The 22,860-nt window shown below is 61.8% G+C and overlaps 1 protein-coding gene across 5 annotated transcripts in view; it reads left to right on the top strand.

Moving 5' to 3' along the window:
- CLEC16A (C-type lectin domain containing 16A) overlaps positions 1-22,860 on the top strand; it is a 181,090-nt gene that overhangs the window by 153,675 nt on the left and 4,555 nt on the right. For 4 of the 5 annotated variants that reach the window (XM_081299067.1, XM_081299068.1, XM_081299066.1 and 1 more), the window contains one exon: positions 17,885-18,043. In XM_081299067.1, the coding sequence (XP_081155193.1) occupies positions 17,885-18,043 (159 nt within the window). Of the gene's footprint in view, positions 1-10,504; positions 10,596-17,884; positions 18,044-22,860 lie in introns of those variants that run through there. The other variant, XR_014022636.1, reaches the window with a different exon arrangement.

The following is a 22,860-nucleotide window of genomic DNA, read 5'->3' as shown; positions in this document are numbered from 1 at the left end:
TAGGATGCCCCCAGCCGAGGCCTGCAGGGAGCCAGCGGGGCCCCAGGACACCCGAGCTGAGCCTTTTTGGAAGAGCTGTGCAGGCCCACCCCAGCTAGACCAGAGTGGTCAGAGGCCCTTGCTGGGTTGAAGCTGCCTCGGCCATCCCGAGGTCCATCCAGCCTTGAGAATTGAAGGAAGCCGCTTTCCAGGAGGGCTCCTGTCCCAGCCGGGACCTAGTGCTGAGGGCTGGCCCGGGCCCTGCGTGACTGGGTCCCTCTTCCCACGGAGCTTTCGTATCCGTGGGACCAGCTGCTGCGTTGAGACCCAGGGGCAGGCAGCAGCTTGGCAGGCCCACGGTGTCCTGCCTGTGGGGGCGGAGTGGGCGTGGCTGTGGGTGTGGAGTGGGGATGTGCCTGAGGCCCCAGTTTCAGGAGAGACCCATGCTCCGAGCTGTGCTGTCAACAAACCCATTCTGGTACAGTCCGCTCGCTGCTCTGTTCCAAGAACCCGGGAAGGAACAGTGGTAGGTGGCCCTGCCCTCAAGATCACCATGTCCTGGGAAGGCCACGCCCGACCCACTTGGCAGCAGTCTGACCTGCGCTGTGAAGGGAGGAGCCCAGGGTGGGGCAGCAGGCACCGTCTCCGCCCAGTCCAGGAGGGGCCAGGTGGAACGTGGGGTCCAGGCAGATGCAGGATGGGGTGTGGGAACCGCATGGGCAGGCAGGTCCTCCAGGCAGCCCGGGGCCAGGGGGGAGGCGGGGGCGGCAGGGGGGCCGTGTGGCCGTGGCCTCCTGAGCCAGGTGCACTGCCCTGAGTCCATCAGAGGACCCAGGAAGGCACCCGTGGGCTTTAAGAGGGGGGCTCAAGTGACATTCAAAACAGCTGCAAGCGTCCTTGGGGGCAGGAAGGCACCGCCCGTGGGGCCAGTGACCCATGCTTGACAGACAGGCGTCTGAGAAGATGGCCTTGTGCAGAGCAGCTGGAGCCCAGAGCCAGGCGGGGTTCACCCTTGGCCTCCCTTGCCCCGCACCCCTGCCGATCGGCTCCACCTGGAAAACACCTGCAGCTCCAGACCCTGCCCCTCGCCTGAAGGACTCAAGTAAAGGGTCAGACCTTTAGGGCCACGTGGTCTGTCACCACACGCCTCTGCCTTGGCGCCAGCAGCCGTAGACAGTGCATAAATGAGTGACCCAAGAAACCGCTGACCAAAAGGGACAGTGAGTTGCTGCGCTTGGCCTCCTGACCGTGGCCAAGCCTGGGCCGTTTCAGAATCAGCCTGCTGTTCTCTCCTTGGCCCCGGCAGCACAGCAGGAAAGGCCCCCAAGTGTCCCTCGCAGCATGTGGCTCTGGGTTGCGCCAGCCCAGGTCCTGCCGTCTGCCCCCCGGCTCCTCCGGGCTGACCTCACCTCCTCCTGCTGTCCCCCGCCTGCTCTAGGGCGGCACTAGGGCCCCCCACAGGCCCCACCACACCAGGCGTGCCCTTGCTCTGTGGACCTGCCAGGAAGCCTCGGCTCCGAACTCTCCCCGGGCAGCTGTGTGCGGTGCCCAGCCACCCTGCGTGCTGGCCGCCTGGCCTGCTCCCACCTGTCCACCCACCTGACACCGGGCAGCGCTCGCCCTCGCCACGGTTTCTGTTCCTTCCTCGCCCGCCCCAACCTGTCCTGCCCCACCCAGCTCTTGCACTGGAGCTCAGGGAGGTGGGGGCTGGGCTGGCTGACCCCGGGTCCCAGCTCCGGCCAGCAGTGCCGGGCCAGCAGGCGGTGCTGCTTCCGTATCAGAGAGAGGGAGCCAGGGAGGGGGGCGGATGGACGGGCGGCCGAGCCTTGACATCCCTCTGTGTGCCAGGCTTTGTTCACTGGGTCTCAGGCCAGTCCCTTGGAGCTCCCAGGGACTGTGAGTCCAGAGAGTCTGGAACTTTCCACCATGAGAACTGTCCCAGAGAGCTGGGATGTGTGCAGTAAAGGGCTTTGACCTGGACCTGGGGTCCAGGGGGCTCTCCTGAGGGGGGTGGGGAGTGACAGACCTGGGCAGGGCTGAGTCACAGTGAGGCCCACGGACAGGAGACCTGGTGGTGCTCTGGCCCTCAGGCTGCCCACACCCAGCAGGTGAGAACACTGTGCCCACTGACACCAGCCGCTCTGTTGGCGGGGCACACACTTCCCTTTGTTTTCACCCTGACCTAAGCGGGCCTGAGACCTGGTCCTGGTCCCCATGCAGGTGGTCGGCCCAGTGCCTCGTCCCCGAGGAGCGGGGCGCAGGGGAGGGCTGTGACTGGAGACGCTTCCCTGAGGGACAGTCCCTGGGCCCAACCTCGTGGGAAGAATGGAGCGCCCTGTGCCACCTGCAGGAGGGGCATCGGGACCTGGAGCGGGGACGGCCCACGAGGCCAGGGGACTGACTCCGTCAGCTGGGGTGAAGTGTCCACGGCCCCCGTGTGAGGCATGACCAGGACTCGCGGTGAAGGGGGTGAAAGTGGTCCAAAGTGCGTTTTGTGGAGGTCGTGAGGGGAGTTGTGTGTTTCAGGTGTGTAGCTGGTACAGAGTGACGGCATCCCACGGGGTCTCATCCCAGAGCGCCACCCTGGGCGGGTCAGGCGTCCTGAGACTGTCGTCTGGTCCCCTGTGCACTCCGGGCCAAGTGTGAAAAGCAATCAGAACCGGCAGCACGTTCCGGAATGATCTGGAAACCTGTGCACTCCAGACTCACCTGCTTCCTTCCTCTTCCCTAAAACCTGCCCTTTCTCCAGTTTCTTTTTTACTTTGAAGGAAAAAACCTCTGTCCTTACTGGTAGAAGAGCGGCCTGTCCCCTTTTCTTTCCTGTAAATCATGAGATGCGTGTGCAGCGTGCATTCCACACCTTTCCAGAGGGCTCTGCGACTGGGGTCTGCCCTCGGGATCCTGGCTTCTGGGAAGGGTGGCTCTGAAGCCTTGCCGGGAGCTTTTGTTGTTGCTCTGGAGGACGTCGATGAGTTGGGGGGTGGGGAGGGCGGGGGGGCGGGGGTCCTCCTGTTGGGTGGTAGGGATGGGGCGGGGCCTTTGTGGGCAGGTGCTGCTCGGTGGCGCTGCGGTTTCTGGGGCAGCGGGCAGGGCTGTGTGTGCTCTCACGGGGGCGCCTGCGGAGGGCCGTCTCCCCACAATGTGCCCAGGGGAGGAGACTGGAGGTACCGCTCAGTCACACCCCGAGCTGGTAGCAGGGACATGGTCTGAACCCCATCAGTTGTTCCCCCAAGCACCCCCTCTTGGGCTGCACCCATTTCTGTCTGTCCGCAGCACTTAGTCCCACCCGTGCTCCCTCCCCTACCTGGAGGGAGACAGGAGCAGCTCCCCCAGCACCGCTCTGGAGACAGGTGACATGCCCTCAGCCAGGCCTGGGGCCACAGAGGAGGAGCTGCAGCGGATCTGCGAGGAGCAGGATGTACTTGTGTCCAAAGAAGTGTCTCGTGGTCATTTATTAATGGTGAAGGGGAAGGAAAAAATAGGGTTTCCTGGAAAGAGATAAAGTTCAATATGATAAACTCCCGAAAAGCCGTCAGAGGCCAACAGGGACAGAAAATAAAGGACAGAGAGCAGAGAGCCGTGAATCAAAGTGGCAGTGTGTCAGCAGAGGGGGCGGGCTGTGTTCCTGGTGAGGGGGCTGCTGGAGTGAGCGCAGCGGGGCAGGTCAGGGAGCCGCGGGGCTGTGCCCGCAAGGTCACCCAGCCTGAGAACCGGCTGACGGCGACAGGAACAGAAGCGCCGGTCAGCGCTTTCTCTGTCCCCCAGGCCGCCGCGTTGGTTGCGAGCATTAATGCGTGAATATAGGGAATCAGTTACAGGGAGAGGGAGCCCCGGCCGCCGGCAAGGGACAGGCGCTGGCCTCTCGGCTGCCTCCCACCTGGCTTCTGACCTGTCTTTCTTGTTTCTGTTTTTAATTTATTTGATTTTTGACTCTTAGTAGCCAGGCTTGGTAGCACCTGCCTATAACGTGCAGCACCGCAAGTCCCAGGCCAGCCTCAGCCACTTAGCGGGACCCATCTCAGAAATAAAAAGAGCCGGGCCGTGGCTCAGTGCTGGAGCACCCGGGCCCAATCCTGGTACCAAAGATGATTTTTTCAGTTACAAAAATAAATACGTGAGTTGATGCTTCATTAAAAAGATCATGAAGACATCACGAGTGAGCCTTGGGTTCCCTCCGACTACCCTCCCAGTTGCTACCCCCTCCCCAGCCCCACTCCTCGCTCGGCCCCTCCTTCCAGACCCTCCTCTGTGCATGCGTCCTGTGCAGCCCTGTCTCTGCAGGTCTGGAATCCAAACAGCTCTGAAAACAGAAATAGTTTTTCTGGTGTGTTTTACTGTAAGAGTTGTTGGTGCCACTTCCTGTGAACGTACATGCTTTTTTCCTGTAGAGACTTAATATTTGGGGTTTAACTGCCCAAGACCCAGCAGAGGGTCTATAATATGTCTATTTGTAGTGCCTGGTCTTCTGGCCTAAAGATCATCATGATTCTGCGTCCCCTTCCACGGCTTTCTTTTTTTTCAGATACTGCTGTGATGAGGAATCTGTTAACGCTTACAGATTGCGTACCCTTTGCCTGGGTGTGTAGTATTCCATGGTGTGGATACTGGGCTCTTTTGCCAAGCATCATGGTGGTCCATGCTTTTGCTGCCGTGGACACTGCTGCAGTGGGCATCCTCGTGCAGAATCCTGGGGCCAAGGCCTTGTCCTAGTAGTGTTGCCATCGTGCCCAGAGCCTCTCCCTGTGCTGTAGAGCACCTCTTCTCAAACCTCATTCTTAACGACTGCCTGGTAGGCCCTCAGCGGAGTGCTGGTTCCCTGAAGCAGCCTTGATAATAAAGTGCTGCAGACGGTGACTTCCACAGCAGGAGTGGTCGCCTTGCCGCTGGGAAGGCAGGATCCAAGATGAGGGGACTCCTCAGGTCTGTGAGCGGAGGCCGCCCTGCTGGCCTCTGGTGGTCGCTGGCTTACACAAGGACCTCCCCAACCTCTGCCTCCGTCTCCCTGTGGCCCCTCTGCTGACCTCTTCTGAACTAATCAGATCCGCAAAATGACCGTGGCGAATCAGGTCATGTTCCGAGGCACCGGGTGAGCTGCTTCTGGTGCGTCATGTGCCACCTGTGACGACCACCCTTCATAGAAGTCTTGACCCTCTGGACACTCTTCCTGAGGGTCAGAGGGATGCCTGTGTCGAAGGCTCCCGATGGCACCTTGCCAGGGTACTTTTCAAAAAGCAGAGTGGCCTGCCCAGAGCCTCCCCAGGCCCTGTCTCCACGCGCCTGGCTCTGCAGAGACGCCGCGGTGCTCCAGGGCCCGCCAGCGTGGGCACGGACATTCTTTCCATCAAGCCACGTGGTTATTGTTCCTCATTCCTGCCAAAAAGAGAGTCCACAGGTTGACAGCAAAATAGGAGCCGTGGCTCGGAGCGCTGTGGGGTGTTCTCGCGACCACAGAGGTGATGGAGGTTTCAGAAACACTGGGCCCTCGGGGACCCACTGAGGCCTCCCTCTGGGGCAGTTTGCCCAGCCAGACGGAGAGGAGTCCTCTGATTTAGTTCAGTTGAAAGCCCACTGTGGCCTGTGCCACCCCGCTGCAGCGGAAGGAATCCAGCAGTGGCCCTCGGTGACTTTGGGGTCCACGGCGGGCCAGGGAAGGGGTTCTGCAAGGCCATTCAAAGCCAGCCTGGGGCGTTAGGGTAGATCCAGGACCTGGGGATGGGGGGAGAAGCCGGGAAGCCAGAGCAGCTTTAATGGGAGGTGGGATCTCAGCGGGAGAGCAGGGTGCGAGGCGGCTGAATTGAGCCCGTGCTTGGGGAGAAGATCGACCTCAAGTGCAGTGCTGTCTTTTAAAGGCAGGTGGAAGCCGTAGGCTGGTCATTTGGGACAGTTGACTTGGGCGGACGAAAGCCTGGGGAAGGGGGCACTTGTCGCCAGCTCACCCGGCTGGCAGGGCCTCAGGGCCTCCCTTTGCAGGAGGGCAGCCTGTTCCGCAGCCCCCTGCTCTGCTCATCTGGTCCCAGGAAAAGGTAGCGCTGTTTGCTGGAAGGATTCTGGGTTTCTGTTTCTGACCCAGCCTGCTTGTCTTGGGGAGGAGCCAGGAGCCCACAGTTGACTTGGCTGCCGGCCAGGGTCGCTGATACCCGATGGCTTTCACGTGTCAGAGCGCGGCCACTGCTGGCCCCTTCCCAGTTGTCCAGTAGCTGACCAGGGGACATCTGGCCACTTAGCAGATTTCTTTCTTTTTTAAACCAGGGCACCTCTCACGGTCACATGGCCTCTGAGATGGCTTTTCCTTGGGCAAAGCTGGTGAACCACCACAGCCCCAACAGCAGGCCACCTGTCCTGGCGAGACTTGCCCAGCCTCGCCGGCCAGGCGGCAGCGCATCTTTCCTGTGGCCCCCTGATGCTCCTCCGTGGGGAAGGGGAGGTGTCAGGTCTGTCCGTATTTGGGGCACTGATCGTGGCATTTGGGTGCCAGGGTCACTGGAAGGCTGAGGCTTTTCCAGGATCCATGGCTCTGAGACCGTGGGCTGACCGTAAAGGTCCCCCAGCGAGGGCCTGGAGAAGGAAACCACCCTGGCCAGCCCCAGCACTGGCCTTGGTGCCTTGATTCTGGGGAGGAACTGGAGTCGATGCACACAGTGGTGTGGGCCCAGGTTCATGATGAATGCGGAGGAAGGAGAAAGGATGTTCAATATTTAAACATTCCAGAGCGCTCGGTCCTCTGCCAGGCATCGTGCACTTCCCCCACCCGCCTGGACATCCAGCGCGACCTTTACCTACAGGAGGAAATGGTGGTGTTTGGGGCAGCCCCGAACCAGCAGGACAAGAGATTGTCTCTGGTGAGGGGAGGAGGAAGAAGAGAAGGTGGAAGTAAGGTCTTTGTGGACCCCGCACTCGGGAGCAGTTTGTGAGCTTGGCTCCGGTCCACGCTGGCTTCCTGTCCCAGAGCCCTCTCTCGGAGCCAACGTGTGTTTTAATATAGATGCTGTGCCTTGGTTCTTGAGCGGATTATGATGGTGGACATGGAACGCAGAGTCGCGGTCAGGAGCGTCTGCCCAGGTCTGCGTACTGGCTGGTCCCTTGAGCTGGCGGGATGCACCTCTGGGAACCAATTCCTCGTCTCTTCCTGACACACATCACACAAAAGGAGAAGCGGTCTTTTGGTGGGGGAGGAAAAACATTTGGCCCAAGACATAATAAAATCACGCTTAAGGATGCAGCAAACTTCAAGTCTCTTAGTTAAAGGAAATCAATACTTTTATGATGAAATATTAATTATACTTTAAAAAAATAAGTCAAAACTACAAATGAGAGTAGCCAGGGCAGTTTTGATGTTGCAGGCATTAGCTTCACGTTGGCAGAGAAGCACGGGGAAGGCGGATCGCCGCAGCTCATCAGGAGCCCCTCCAGCACCTGGCAGGGTCCCTTTCTTGAGGGTTTTCCATCAAAAAGACGCCTGCCCGCCCTTGAGTGCCTCCGCACTCCAGAGCAGGCGTGGACGGCAGGCTTCTGGACGTGGAGGGGGAGCAGGCCTGGGCGTGGGGCGAGGGCACACCCACACCCACCAGGAAGCCACTGGCTGTCCCCTGCCCCCGAGGAGGCCGTCCCAAGGCAGCACTCGTAGTAGGTTGGACGTGGTGAGTGGCTGTTTTTGTAGGTGACTGGTGTTGAATGTTGGCCGTCTGGACCAGTCTCACTAATCCATTCGGTTCTCCATCACGGAGATCCTAGAGGAACAGGCAGTGTTACCCTGAGGGCGGCCGCACCGAGACCCCCAGACCAAGTAGACACGACGGCACCGAGACCCCAGGACCGGGTAGACACGACGGCACCGAGACCCCGGGACCGGGTAGACACGACGGCACCGAGACCCCAGGACCGGGTAGACACGACGGCACCGAGACCCAGACCCCCGGGACCTGGGAGACACGACGGCACCGAGACCCAGACCCCGGGACCTGGGAGACACGACGGCACCGAGACCCCGGGACCTGGGAGACACGACGGCACCGAGACCCAGACCCCGGGACCTGGGAGACACGACGGCACCGAGACCCCGGGACCTGGGAGACACGACGGCACCGAGACCCCGGGACCGGGTAGACATGACGAGACCCAGACCCCGGGACCGGGTAGACATGACGGCACCGAGACCCCGGGACCGGGTAGACACGACGAGACCCAGACCCCGGGACCTGGGAGACACGACGGCACCGAGACCCCGGGACCTGGGAGACACGACGGCACCGAGACCCAGACCCCGGGACCTGGGAGACACGACGGCACCGAGACCCCGGGACCTGGGAGACACGACGGCACCGAGACCCAGACCCCGGGACCTGGGAGACACGACGGCACCGAGACCCCGGGACCTGGGAGACAGGACGGCACCGAGACCCAGACCCCGGGACCTGGGAGACACGACGGCACCGAGACCCCGGGACCTGGGAGACACGACGGCACCGAGACCCCGGGACCTGGGAGACACGACGGCACCGAGACCCCGGGACCTGGGAGACACGACGGCACCGAGACCCCGGGACCTGGGAGACACGACGGCACCGAGACCCAGACCCCGGGACCTGGGAGACACGACGGCACCGAGACCCCGGGACCGGGTAGACACGACGAGACCCAGACCCCGGGACCTGGGAGACACGACGGCACCGAGACCCCGGGACCGGGTAGACATGACGAGACCCAGACCCCGGGACCTGGGAGACACGACGGCACCGAGACCCCGGGACCGGGTAGACATGACGAGACCCAGACCCCGGGACCTGGGAGATACGACGGCACCGAGACCCCGGGACCGGGTAGACATGACGAGACCCAGACCCCGGGACCTGGGAGACACGATGGCACCGAGACCCAGACCCCGGGACCTGGGAGACACGACGGCACCGAGACCCCGGGACCTGGGAGACACGACGGCACCGAGACCCCGGGACCGGGTAGACATGACGAGACCCAGACCCCGGGACCTGGGAGACACGACGGCACCGAGACCCCGGGACCGGGTAGACATGACGAGACCCAGACCCCGGGACCTGGGAGACATGAGGAGAGCTCGTCGGCTCCTAGGCTGGTTCTACAGACCTTCGAGACCCAGGCACTGAACATTGCTGTACCCAGGCCCCAGCATGGCCTCCTGAAATGGCCATCACAGCAGGTGGCAGGGAAAGAGTTCTGTTTTATGTTGTGTTGTTTTCTCAGAGACATGTCCTCTGCCCCATGTCCCTGTGTCTAAAGTCACTTATGAAAACAGAAAGCCCCGGTTCTTACCTCACTGCCCAAGATTCAGGCATCCCTCTGGGACCCTCAGACCATGCTCCTTCAATCTTACTGCCCTGGGAGGTGTGGGGTCAAGAGAAGACAGGCCACGGGGTGAGCAGGTCCCCCGAGTGCAGTGCCTGCCCGTCTAGGCCCTCTCCCTTCCGGACGAGAGAAGCCATGTGCATGGCAGTCCCTCAGGACTGACCGTGTCCCTCGGGGCTACCAAGACAGAAGTTGACAGAGCCCAGTCCACCTGACAGCCTCGGCTGGGGCTTCCAGAGCCGTGGTGAGCTGATGCCCATCTTGGTCTCCGTGGCTCAGCACACCCTGGTCCTGTCCGGCCCACGTCGCTGCAATGGTGTCTCCCCTTCTTTTCTCGCTGATTTGTAACAGAACGTTGTCATCTGTCACTCTGGCCGAACCCCAATCTGTTAAGAACACCTGGTAGGAGAGGCTTTGGTGACGTGGCCCAGCTGCCACGGTTGACCCCTGCTCTGAAAAGTCCCGGTCCTACAGAAACCAGCAGTAGACTGGGCCCCAGGCTCGAGGCTCTCTGCCTGGGGAGTGGGTTAAGTGTGTGTCCACCCCATGTGCCTTCTGCAGAGGATCAAACTAAGTCCCTCTCTGGCCCTCTTGTCCACAGAGACACCTCGTAGAACGCACAGGGCCAGGTGTGGGCGGCGGTGGGAGCCACTCTTGGCCTGGAAGGGGAGACAGACCTGCCAGGAGATCCCCGGCCCTCCCGAAGCTGGGCTCACGGTTGGCAAGTCGGGCGGGCTGACCCACTGCCCCGCGGGTCCCCAGGCGGCGGGCCGTGTGCCTGGAGGCCCCAGGGATTGTCTAACCCGCCCCCTCTCGCTGCTCTTTCAGTAGACAGGCAGTCAAGATGGCCACTGCTGAGCTTTCTAATGCCGTGGCTGAAAGACTGCTGTGGAGCCCTCTACATGCTAGTGTACAGACGGTAAATCCCTGGAAGAGGGCCGGGAGGGCGAGTCAGGGCCAGCCACCAGGTCTCAGCAACTCCAGCCACATCCAGAGAGCCAGTCCCCTCTGCCGTCCTCGGGCCCACCCACTTTCTGTGGCCTGGAGAGCCGCTCTGTCAGGGAAGGCAGGAGGGCACCCACTGGCAGATGCCAGCCCCCCTGGGGGCAGCAGAGGCAGCAGGCCCTCACCGAGGGCAGAGCCCCTCCCAAGGGCAGTTGGGCCCGGAGGGGAGCGAGGTACTGAAGGCCCTTTTCTCTTTCCGCAGGTTTTCAAGTGTAGTCCTTAAAATCCAAGAGGATTTGTACGCGGATAAAGAGCTGTAGGCTCACAGATCCTGCACGTTCCCCGCGATTTTTGTACGTTGAACATGTTACCCCACTAAGAGTCACCAGAAATGAACGTCTCTAGCCTTGTCGGCGTGGCCAGTCAGTGACCAGGGCCGCCGTGAGGTCGCGGCTCAGCTGGGCCAAGAGAGGTTGCAGTACTGTCCCCTTCCCCAGGCGCCTGATTGCAGATCTGTCCCCTGGCTGGACAGCAGGTGGCTTCTTTAGTGCCAAGACACAGGGAGAAAATCAGAACAGGGTGGGGTAGATGCCCCTGGAGCTGGGCCCCTCAGCCCACTAAAGAGGACCGGCAGGAGGTGCCTGGTGACTCCCTGACTCTTTCCCTGCCACCCAGACTTAGAGGCCCGGCAGAGAGCCAGGCTGCAGGGGGCCCACCGGGGGCCACGAGGTTGCGGCCATGGGAACCCGCCCACGTGGCCGCAGCTTCTGTCTTCTCTGTGTGGATTTCTGAGAGGAGACCTGGGCAGCACGCGGGCCCTTGTCTGGCCTTCTGGGTGCCATGTGGGGCTTGAACCAGACCCCCGGGCCCCTGTGTCCCAGCACGCGCTCTCTGAACAGTTGGTGGCGGCCCCTCCCAGTGGCTCCCCTCCCCACCCATGGCTTCATCTGCCAGCAGCTGGCCTCCGGAGCTGCCTCTGGGTCAGAGGCGTGAATGACAAAGCCGTGCCTTGCCCCAGATCTTGTAAGTGGCCTCTGTCCAGAGCAGCCAGTAGGCTGCAGTCCCAGACTCTGTCACAGTCTCAGCCCCTGGTCTCACCCAGGGACCTGGCAGGCTGCCGTGGGAGGGGAAAGGGCAGAGCCCAGGAAGGAGCCAGTGTGGGGGAGCGGCCCGGTGCTGCCGTCGTGGGTCTGCGAGGTCACGGGCCCATTGATTTCTCGCTGTTTCCCAGCATCACTAGGGGTGGTGAGAAAATGTGAACGCTGCGTCGCCAGAAACCTGAGCCGCGGGCTCGGGGGAGTCTAGCAGAAGGCAGCTGGGGACCTGCGCCCCGGGCCGGCCGTGCTCGCTCCCTCTGAAGCTCCTCGGTTGCTTCCCCGGGGTCAGCTCTCAGCAGGATTCATTCTGTGCTTTTCAACCTGGAATATTAGATAACGGTTGGCTTTGGGGGGGCTAGAGCTCTCCCCCAGATCTGAGAGCCCTCCCCTAGGAGGGGCCCACCTCGGCGGTCAGGCATGGCCGCCCCAGAGCGTGCACCCTGGCCCCTGGAGGTCAGAGCCACTCACCCAGGTGTGCACAGGTGCCCACACGGACAGGAGAGGCTGTCGGCCTCACCCTGGCCCCCACCGTCAGTCTGACAGGTCAGGGGTGGAGCACCCGCCTGACACGCAAAGGCCCTGCTTCCTCCGCACACTCCAAACAGAGGCCTGAGGACATCAGGAGGTTTTACATAGAAATCTAGATGTCCAGCTTCTCTTGGATGCCGGGACACTGTGGTCACCCTGAGGCCTGCTTCTCAGTGTCCAGGTCTCTGTCAAATCAGGTGACCCCTGGGGATGCCTGCGAGCTTACTGCCTCTGGCCCTCCTCATCTGTGAGGATCCCCGTACGCATGGTGCTGCCAGGTCTGTGTCTCTCAAAAGCAGTGTCCCCCACAGAGATGTCAGGAAGGAGGGGACGCCCCTCCCTGGCAAGGCTGTGCCAGCTGCAGAGGTCCCTTCTTCATCCCATGACATTTGAAAAGCCGCCGCATGGCGGTGCCTTCCTGGGATGTGACTCCTGCCCCAGCCAGGCAGCGGCGTCTAGGGCCTCAGGGGACAGAAATCCTGCAGGTGGTGGCTCTGTCCTGAGGTCCCACCTGGCATGTTCCCCAGGCCTGGGCCCCGGGAAGCCCAGGCTGAGCCCCGCCGTCCCCCCACCAGGCCCCACCCGGTACTGCAGGCTACCCCCTCAGTGCTGTGGTGGGGCTCCGGGGCTTGATCTCTGGCGCTGGAGTTGGCTTGAAAGCACAGCAGCCGGATCTTCCTGGAGCAGGTAAGCGGAGGACCGGCCGTGGGGCGGTCAGAGCTGTGTGGAAAGGGGTCATTGGGGTGAGCCTGGAGCCAGCCAGGCCTTCCGCTCCCAATTCAGAGAGGTCCCTGCAGGTCCCTCATGTGCTGAAGTCCTTTCCACAGCTTCTGAGGGGCAGAAGTGTTTCCTTGAGTTACACTTTGGTCACGCACCAGAACCCGCAGAGCGATTGCAGGGTGCCAGAGGGCACAGACACCAGGCTGGCCACAGGGGTCCGTGGCACCCCCTGCCGTTCTGCAGATTCAGGAGCCCTTTGGCTCCAGCCCCGGCTCCCGGTTTCTGGCCTGCCCACTCCCAGGCCCTTCCTGCGTCCCCGCTGTTCTCTGGTCACTGTTCCTGCACGGAGTCTCCACAGCCCAGGGTGAGGCCCCTGAGTGAATTCAGAAAAAGAAAGAAAGAAGGATTCACTTGCACAATACAGGAACGCGTTGAGGATTTCCTAAAGATTTGGGAGGACCACCTCCCGTCTCCCTGATCCCTGGAGCCCTCCTCTTCTCCACTGCACCTGACCCGGAGCAGATTCCCCAGCAGATGGAGGGCAGCTGGCCCCTCCAGATGCTCTCGGGCCAGGAGACTCGGCTCACACCCCTACACTAACAGAGCTTCACCGTACCTGTATCAGTTAGATGAGGTTCAACTACATCTGAAAGAAAAGTCCATCTCCCTCAGGGACAAGGAGCCTGCGTGTGTAGGTAGTCAGGGGCTACCCAAGCGTTTCAGGGACCCAGTCTTCCTGCTTGATGCTCTGCCATCCCTCATATGTGATTCACACTCATGGTTCAGGATGGCTGCTGGATTCCCAGCCATCATATCCATGTTCCAAGGAGCAGAATGGAGGAGGAAGTACCTCCTTTCCTGTTAAAAAGCCTTGCCAGGTGCCTTGGTGCACACTTGTAATCCCAGCAACTCAGAAGGCTGAGGCAGAAGGATTGCAAGTTTGAGGCTAGCCTCAGCAACTTAGTAAGAACCTATCTCAAAATAGTGTCAAAGGGCCAGGAGTAGAGCTCAGTGGTGGAGCACCCTGGTCAATTCAGGTGCTGGGGCTGTAGGGGGCACTTCTGGGAAGTCCCGCATGCTGTGTCCATGTCTGTCTCACTCTCTGGCCATTGCTTAGTCACATGGCCATGCCTGGTGGCCAGGTCTGTGACTCTAGATGCAGGGAGAATGGCCTGGAGACACAGCTAGCCCTATCAGAAGCCTGTCGGAACCTTTCCCCAGAGGGTCCAGGCACTGCCAGCTACAGCGACAGTGGTGCAGAGATCCCCTGAGCCTCTCTGCCTGGCCAGCCCACTCCCGTCCAGCTGAGGCGGCCCCCGTGGACAGGGCCGTGACCCTGCCTTGAAGGCTCCCACCCGAGCTGGCTCTGAGCAGCCGAAGGGTGGGGAGGAGACACTTGAAGGCAGAGAGAGGAAGGGAGCAGCCAGCACAGCCGGCGCCGGGGTTCTTGTCCCGAGAGTGAGGCCCAGCCTTGGCCAGTGGTCTCCGTTTCCACTCGGTGGTTCTGCGGGATAGAAGGGACCTGACAGTCGGGTCCCGGAGGCTAGGACATCCCTGAGTCCTGCAGATCTGACCACAATCTAAGGAAGAAGTGGGGTGAAAGCGCTCTGCTCGGCTCCCTGTGGTCCCAGCGCTGCGGGGTGGGGCCCCCTAGGGCCAGGTCTTATCCTTTTTTAAGAAGCTAGAAAATGCAGGTTTGTAGGTACATTCTCCAGTGAGTGAATGCTGACCCCCACGGTAAACGGGAGCGACTCCGGTCACGACTGTCCACTCGGGTCCTGACCGCGGACCAGGGAGGCATCAGAGAAAGCGAGAGGCTTGGAGGCCCACAGAGGAGGCAGGAGCGCGTCCACGGCCCAGCCCCAGGAGCCAAGCTTGGACTTGAACCTGGGCTTCCGCCTCCTCACACGGGGCTCCCTCAGTCAGGGGACCTGAAACAGAGCTGGCCTTCTGGTCTTTTCGTGCCTGACCAACACCAGAGTTGTCCGTTAGTTCCTCTTCCCAGGATAACTGTCAGGACAGGCCAGAGACCGGGGAGACCCTGCCCGCCCTGGACCAGCCTGGGCTCCTGCCGGGCAGAGGACGTGTCTCACAGTGGTCATGGGCCACCTGCTTCTGAGTATTGGACCCGGCCCAGCTCTGGGGAGCCAGGGGAGCCCTGGAGGCCGGGCTGGGTCCCGGGAGCGGGAGCATCAGCCGGGTCTGCACTGCACCCCGCAGCAGACTGGTGTCACGTTAGGGGTCAGGAAACCCCCGTCCTCTGCCCCACGCCGTCCCCCTCGTCAGCTCTCTGACCCGACCCGGACAAGGTGGGGAGAGCCCAGACGTCCTCAACAGGACGTGCTGCTTCTAACCCTCTCTCTCCCAGTCTCTTGAGCACTTCCCTTGATGCTCTTGTTTTTGGGGGGAGGTTGCTGGGATTGAGCCCCCAAGAGCACTTTGCCACTGAGCTACGCATCCCAACCCCTTTTGTTGTTTGAGACAGGGTCTCACTGAAGTTGTTGAGGACCTCGCTAAACTGGTGAGACTGGCTTCAAACTTGGCAGTCCTCCTACCTCAGCCTCCCAAGTGGCCGGGACCGCAGGCGTGGCCACCACGGCGGGCTCCCTCCAAGCTGCTCTTCCCTCTGCCAGCATTCTGGTCGGCAGCAGAGGCTGGCACCATCTAGCTGGCTGGTCCTTCGCGTCCCCCAGGCACTGGACACGTCTGTCAGCTTCACAGTCCCCTGCCCTGCACTGACTTCCTGGGTCCACAGCGACTTCTGCAGAACGGGTGGGAGGCTGTGCAAGTCCCCACGGCCTTTGGTCCACGTCTCACAGGCTGTGGTGGCGCCATACCCTGGGAGGGCCGCCAGGGGCCCGTGTGCCTGCGGCTGTCCCGTGACCGCTGGCTCGTCTGTTTGCAAGGCTGTGCGTGTGGGTCCCACACAGGCCCAGAACCACTCACTGGACGAAGCAAGAACCAAAAGCCAGGGTGTGGGCCACAGGTGCTCAGCTGAAGTTCTCTCGGGTGCCCTCCTGGCCCTCGAGATGGCCCGGCCACTCCCAGGGAGGGAGGGAGCCCCTTGAAACCGCAGGGGCAGTCTGGCACCTGACCAGAAGAACAGAGTGCTTTGTCGCTCTGGGCCCCGGTGCCCAGGGGAGAGAGGAGAGGAGGGAGGAGGACTTGGGGTTCAGTAGTGGCAGGTGAGGGCAGGATGGTTCAGTCGCCTCTGCTTAGCTGGACCTGCTGGCGCACAGGACCTGGGCGGGTCTTGTCTCTTCGACTCTCACGACATGCGGATTTTACTGCCAGTCTCTGCTCGACCCCCAACCCATCCTCCCAGTTAAAGAACTTTCTTTTTTTTTTTTTCTGTTTTTTTCCTTGTGGCTCTGGGACAAACTCAGGGTCTGCTGCATGCGAGGCAGGTGCTTTACCATGAGCCACATCCTCAGCCACCTGGGTCCCACAGAGAGCCACAGGGAAGACTTGTGTCTTCAGAGAAAGGGGGCCTGGCCACCTGGGTCACAGCCACATCTTCGTCCACGGGGGCCGGGCTCGTCGTCAGGGGCATCCAGGCTTGATCCCATCTCCGGACACTCGCGGTCCTGTGATGGGGCCTCTGATGGAGAGGCAGCCTGGGAGAAGCCGCCTGATGCTTTGATTTGTTAAGGGGTGGTACATTTTCGAGGCAAGTGAACAGCTGGTAAACGGAGGGCTCACCACTCTAAGTGACTAAGAAGTGAGCAGCCATGACACTCCTGGAGGCTGTGGCTGGCTGTCCCCAAGGGATCTCCCTGGCCGGTGTGTGGACCGCCGAATGTTTGCCCTGCTTCCCTCCCAAGGGCTCCCCCACAAGCATCTGCCGGTCACATACGTCCTCTGGACACGGATCCCACAGTCCCCCATGAGCACAGTCCTGCAGTGGACAGGGCAGGCTCTCGGTCCTGAGCAGGGTCCCCTCCAGGCATAGAGCTGCCTGCCAGGCCTCACCTGAGTGCTGGTCCAGGCAGTTTGCCTCGGAAGCAGGTGGGTGAGGTGAGAGGGCTGCCTGGGGCCGTGGCTGGCAGGTGGACGGAAGGGTGAACCCAGGCTGCCCTGGGGCCGCAGCCTGAGCGCCATCCTCTGCACCAGGTCAGCGCCCGGCTTCTGTCTGGAGCCGGGTGGTCTCCACGGCCACCCCTCAGCCTGCCGCCAGGCGAGAGAGCAACCCCACCGCCCGTAGACCAGGTCCCAGGGCTGCAGGCTGCGTTCCTGCGTTCCTTTCTGTGAAAGGGAGTCCCGGGCACCGAGGGCCTTCCAGAAGACGTGTCAGCCAGGGCTGCACCTGAGCGGCTCGGGTAGGGCAGAGGGCGTGGAGAGGTCTGGGGCTGGCTACAGTGCGTGTGTCCACTTGGACGGTGGCAGGGCGTGCAGAATGGCCAGGGTCTTCAGCGTCCTCACTCTGCTCGAACAGGAGGGCCTGCCCCAACCCCATCCCGACCCGCTACGTGTCGTGGGTCCAGAGCACAGGAGGCCTGCCCAGCTCCCGAGGGCTGAAGGGGAGCCGCGCCGTCCGTTTGGGCCTTTGGAAAGGCAGAGCGTTGAAAGGGCCGACGCCGTGGCTGCAGGAGGGCTCGTGTCCCGGAAGGGGGCAGCTGGGCTGCGTCGAGGGACTGAGGTCTGTCCGTCTGCTGTTCCCCCAGCAGTGGGGTCCTGAGGGTGGACAACTGTCCTCAGCCCGTGGCTGGGAAATAGACGAGAGAAACATGGCCACTGCAGGCCCCAACTTCCAGTGGGGCAGCAGGTGCCGCTGTCTAGGTCCCAGTGTTCCTGAGACAGAGAGCTTGTCCCTCCGGGTGCTAGTGGCCACAGAAGCTCCAGGTCCCACCTCCCTGGGGCCCGGGGCCAAGCACATCGCTGGCAGGAAGACTCCAGGCTCCCCTCCAGCCCAGGGTGACTTCCCAGTTGGCATCTGGTGCCGTCCCTTTGGCAGAGTAGGGGGTGTCCCCTGAGGCCCCCAAGGCCCCGCGGCTGTGTGAACTCTGCCCCAGGAGCCTGTGGCTTCACGACCCTTTCAAGGGCAGAGCCCACAGGCTGCTGGGCCAACCCCAGGCACAGACGGACAGCTCCCAGCCCTGCCCGGGCTCAGGGGCTGCCCCCGTCTCTTCCAGGACACAGCCTCACGTGTGTCCAGGTCGGCCCCTGACCAGTCAGCTCCTTCTGGAGAACAGGCCCAGGCCTTCTGGGCACTGGGGTGGGGTCCAGTCGCCTTGACATCTAAGACCTCCCGCTGGCCTTCCGGTTCCCCCCGCCTGACGGCGTCTGTTGTCTTGCAGGCTTCGCCGTGGCCCAGTGCATAAACCAGCACAGCTCGCCCTCCCTGTCATCGCCGTCACCACCATCTGCCAGCGGGAGCCCCAGCGGCAGCGGGAACACCAGCCACTGTGACTCGGGGGGCTCATCCTCCACCCCCTCAGCAGCCCAGAGCCCGGCAGGTATTGACCACGCGACTCAGAGGGGTAGGGGCTTTGGAGAACCCCTGGTCCCTCGCCTCCACTGTGAGCACGGACACCCAGTGACTGTGTCACGGTGTTTGGGGGACGCCGTCACTCAGGTGGGCACCTTCCATGGCTCGGGTTAGCTCCTGTGTCAGTCTGCTGCACTGCGAGCACTTCCCCGAATACAGAGCCGAGAGGGTGACAGCGGGGTCACCTGAAACCCGCTGGTCGTCCCCCACAGTCTCAGGTGCCACCACAGGTACCTCCCAGGAGTGACCTTTGAACCTTGCAGAGAGCCGTGTCACTGCTCACGCTCTGCCTACAGCAGACCTCTCCAGGTGCGGCTGCTGTCCACCTGCCTGCCCAAGGCCCCCATGCCCTTGCAGGGCTCCTCAGGCTGTGGGACCGCATCTTGCTGTCCCCTGGACTCAGCTGGAAGGGGCTGTCCAGCCCCACCAGCCCGGCCTCCACCTCAGCCGCCTCCTGCCACTCACCCTGAGCACCCAAGGTGCTACATAGACCCCCAGCGAGGAGGACACGGGATGGTCCCAGCGACACCAGCCTGGGCACCCTCGGTGCCTTCACTGTCCCCACAAGATCCACTCAAGGGCCCTTGCCCATTGTACTTCAGAGGTACCTGACCAAAGTCTCATTAAGTTATAGAAAAAGGGGCGCTGGCCTCGCCGCCACCCAGCCCCAGAGCCAGCGTCCCTGGCATCTGCTCCCGTCCCTGTCCCAGGCTAGGCGGAGGTGGCCACGCACTCTGAGAACCCATCTGGGACTGGTGACGGGTCTGAGCAACCGTCACGGTGTTCCCAGACCATGGCCCTGGGTCCCCGCTGATCCTGGTCCGTGCTTGTGTGTCCGTGTGGCCCCGTGTGCACACCTGCCGTGTGTTTCCGTGTCTGTGTGTGCACCCAAACACACGTTGACAGCTGCCACCTGGAGAGCTCGCCCCACACAGCCCGCACGCCTCCCTCACATTGATAAGGAGACACAGCCAACGGCTGGGTGGACACATGAGCCCAGAACCGAAACCAGCAGGTGCCATGTTACCAGAATCAGGCCTCAGCCCGTGGATGCCCACCTGAAGGAGGCTGGTGCTTGGCGCTGCACCCCCAGGGGGTCCCAGCCTTCCCCGGCCTTCCTCCGCCCTTGGGTCCCTGTCCCCACCACTCCCGCAGGGCCCAGGGCTGGTCGCCCTGCTTGTCGGGTGGCCAGGCAGTCCCAGTCAGTCATGGGATCTCTGAGGTGTCTGCTCAGTGTGTCCCCGCAGGCTGGCAGAGACGAGGACAACAGGTCCCTGTTTTTTATGCCACACAACAATCAAAGCCTGAGGCCCAGGTCCCACCTCAGACTGCAAGACAGCCAGCGCTGGTGACGGATCAGCCTGCGGGCAACTTCACTTCACCGTCACACAGGGACACAGACGCCTTGGGACCCCGCTGTTGATCCCTGGAAGGGGGGCACAGCAGAGCCCACAAGCCCCTCTTGCCCTGATGCCAGGCTGCCCAGGCCAGCCCTCAACCACCGCAGTCCGTGCAGAACAAAGCCTGGTTCTCACCAGCCGGCTCCAGCATCTGCCTGGTGTCCTACAGAACCTGCTGGAGGAAAAGCCAAGGACGGGAGGAGGAATGGGACCTTGAGTTGGGGCGGGAGCCCTTCCGCCAGTGGCCTGGTTTGACACTGGCTCTGAGCCCTAGCCCAGTGCCGAGTTCCTGATGGGCCCTGTGCCCCCTGCCAGACCTTCCACCCACCGAGGGCCAGCTACCGTCCTCCAGAGGGCCAGCCGGGCAGCCGCGTAGGCTGGAGGAACCTCTTGCCCCAGCCTGTCCACCCATGGGGCCACTTGTCCTCAAAGTGGTGTTTAAGGGCACAGCGCTAAATAGAAGCACTCCTGTCCCTGGGTGGACAGAGCCTCCCAGAGTGCAGGGTGCCCCGCGGAGCGGGCAGCGGCCAGGCCCATCTCTGCCATGGAAGCCACACTTCGCCTAGCCAGGTGTGGGTGGGGAAAGTGTAGAGGTGCCATCCACCCCTGACGGGACAGGCCCAGTTTCCCAAGGTGCTGCTCCACAGTTTCGAAAACTTAGATTGTACCAGGACCTTAAAAACTAGGGTGTTACAGAATCCAGTTCTGTGAGGTGGGGTCTGGTGTTCTGCAGCCCAGGGGCCGCTCTGCAGCCCAGGGGCCGCTCTGCTGCCCAGTTAACGTTTCCTAACACAAGAAAGGGCAGTGTGAGGGGCTGGACACCTTCACGGCCTGAGCTCACCACCACGCAACATGTCCGTGTATCAGAAGATCAGCCGATACGCACTGTATCGCTTGCCAGTCACCGCACCTCTCCTGCCAGCCCCTGTGGGTCCCCCAGGTGCGGGAGCAAAGCCAGCTGACGCTCGCTCCGGTTCTGTCCAGCTCAGGGGACCTTATGCTTCCTGCCTGGGTTTGAAAAAGGCCCCTGTTTATCCCAAATACACATGTTCTCAGCTTCCTGTGAGCCCTAGTTTGGGATTCCAGGATTCAGTCAGTCAGGCTGTCCCTTTTGTTTTTGTGGACTTGAGACCTGACCCCGGAGGTCCCTCCACCAGCCCGGCCCTGGCCCACCTTCTCAGTCCCCACAGCTGCCCGGCTTCTGGCATGCCCACCCCCATTTCCTTGGCTTGTGTGGAGCCCCTGCTAAGCCCAGGCACCAGGGTCAGCGGGGACTGGTCCCACAAGTGAGCAGGGTCACTGAGGTCCGTCAGACCTGTGCAGTCACGGACCACTGCAAAGGAGACCTGCAGGGGCTTCATCCGCCAGCACAGCTCAGCTGTGGAAGGTTCCAGAGGCGCCCAGAGGAGGCATCCCTGGAATGAGAGCCAAAGACTGACCAGGCCAGGGATCTGTGAGAAAGGCAGCCCGGGGTCTCTCTCAGGTCCACCAGGGCCCAAGCCCTCCATCTTGCTGGCCACCAGGGAACCCTTCTCCCATCTCTCGGGCCTCCCTGTCGGGTTGCCTCCCCAGGACAGGCCGTGAGTGGTCTCGGAGATGCATGCCTGTGGCTGTCAGGCCCAAGGCTGGTGGCCCTGCCGTGACGTCAGCACCTGCAGGCCTAGCCCAGCAGGGCCCTAGCCAGAGCTGGAAGGGGTGCCCTGGTCACCAGGGGCTCCCCCCGTGTTGACAGCACCGGCTTCTGGGTCCCTCCACAAGCCAGAAACAGCTGCAGATGCCCTGAAGAGCTCAAGTCAGAGGCCCAGCTAAAGTCCCCAACACCCTGGACCCAACCAGAGGGGTTTTCCCTTCACTGTGGAGTTTTGCCTATCAAAGCCGTGCCCGGGGGACCTGAATGGCCAGCGTGATACCCCTGCACCAGTCGGTTCTTGCCCACTGCCATGTGTTTATCAATGTGACAGGGTCTGCTGTGTTGCCCAAGCTGACCTCCAACTCCTGGGCTGGAGCAATCCTCCTGCCTCAGCCTCCCAAGTACCAGGACTAGGGGCACCCAGCTCACGGGCCTTTAAAGAAAGTGCTGTGGACCCTGCCTGCCTCGTGGGGAGGGCGGGGGGACACCTTGGGCTGCAATGTCCGGGGGCCCAGGTATCTGTGGCCACACCTCCAGCAGAACCAGGCTGAGGAGCTCAGCGTGACCCCTGGCGAGAAAGTGACAGGGTTGGAACCGCGTCCTTCCCCTCAACAGCTGATGCTTCCTAGAAGCTGAAACTGCAGAACACGCGAGGCGGGGGGAGCGGGGGATAGGCCCGACTTTAGACCCCAGTGCAGGCCACTAGGAAAACCTCACCTCCCGGGTCCCCGCACACCCGCACAGTGGCACGCAAGCAGGGGCGTGCACGCACACCAGCTGCACACACACACACAGTCATGCACACACTCCCTTCGTGGAATTCTGACAACCCCCTGTCCTCATGACCAGGCACGGTGGCACAGGCCTGTAATCCCAGTGACTTGGGAGGCTGAGACAGGAGGATCTCAAGTTTGAGGCCAGCCTCAGCAACTTAGCAAGACCTTGTCTAAAAAAAGAGATGGGGGAGTGGCTAAGGATGTAGCTCAGAGTGCCCTTGGTCTCAATCCCTAGCACCAAAAAAGAAGAAGAAAGAAAACCATCCCCTCGGATGAGAGCTCTGTGACCTGCCCTGGATTCCTTAAGCAGCCAGTCGCACCTCTGGTCTCGGAGTTGCTGGAACTCACACGGGGGCCAGATGGGCTACTTTGCAGAGGACAGAAAATTGTTTGTTAGAAAATTATGTCAGAATGAAGGTCAGCCTGTCCTTTTAATGTTCATTTTAGAGCCATTTAGGCTGTGAACTGAGGCTACCTTTGACCCTCCCCAGGGTCGCTCAGGGAGGCAGAAGGGCAGGGTGCAGTGGCACATGCCTGGAGACAGGAGGATCACAAATTCAGAGCCAGCCTCAGCAATTTAGGCCCCAAGCAGGTCATTGAGACCCTGTCTTATATAAAAGATGAGCAGGGCTGGGGATGAGGCTCGGTGGTTAAGCCGGGACCCCGCGGTCCCTCCCCTCCCTCGCCTGCTCCCCACACCCCTGGTCTGGGCACGCCACCTTCAGCCGCACACCCTCATTTCAGGAGCTGAGGGCAGACACCCCAAGGCTGGGCTGCACGTCTCAGTACTCAGCCCTCGAGTCCCGAGCCGGACCCCGAGGAGGAGGCGTGACCTGTCCCTGCCTCTCCCTGGCACTTGTTTTTAATGTGGTAAAATCCATATAACAAACCTGCCACCTTCCGCCCTGCGGTGCCCTAGCACGTGAGTGCGATCGCCTGTGTTCTGTGGCATGACGTTGGGCTTGGCTCTTGTCCCGAG

Source organism: Spermophilus citellus, assembly GCF_964194105.1.
Source record: "Spermophilus citellus genome assembly, chromosome: 6".
Taxonomy (NCBI): Eukaryota; Metazoa; Chordata; class Mammalia; order Rodentia; family Sciuridae; genus Spermophilus; species Spermophilus citellus.
The sequence above is the reverse complement of the archived record's forward strand: the minus strand, read 5'-3'. Positions and strand labels throughout refer to the sequence as shown.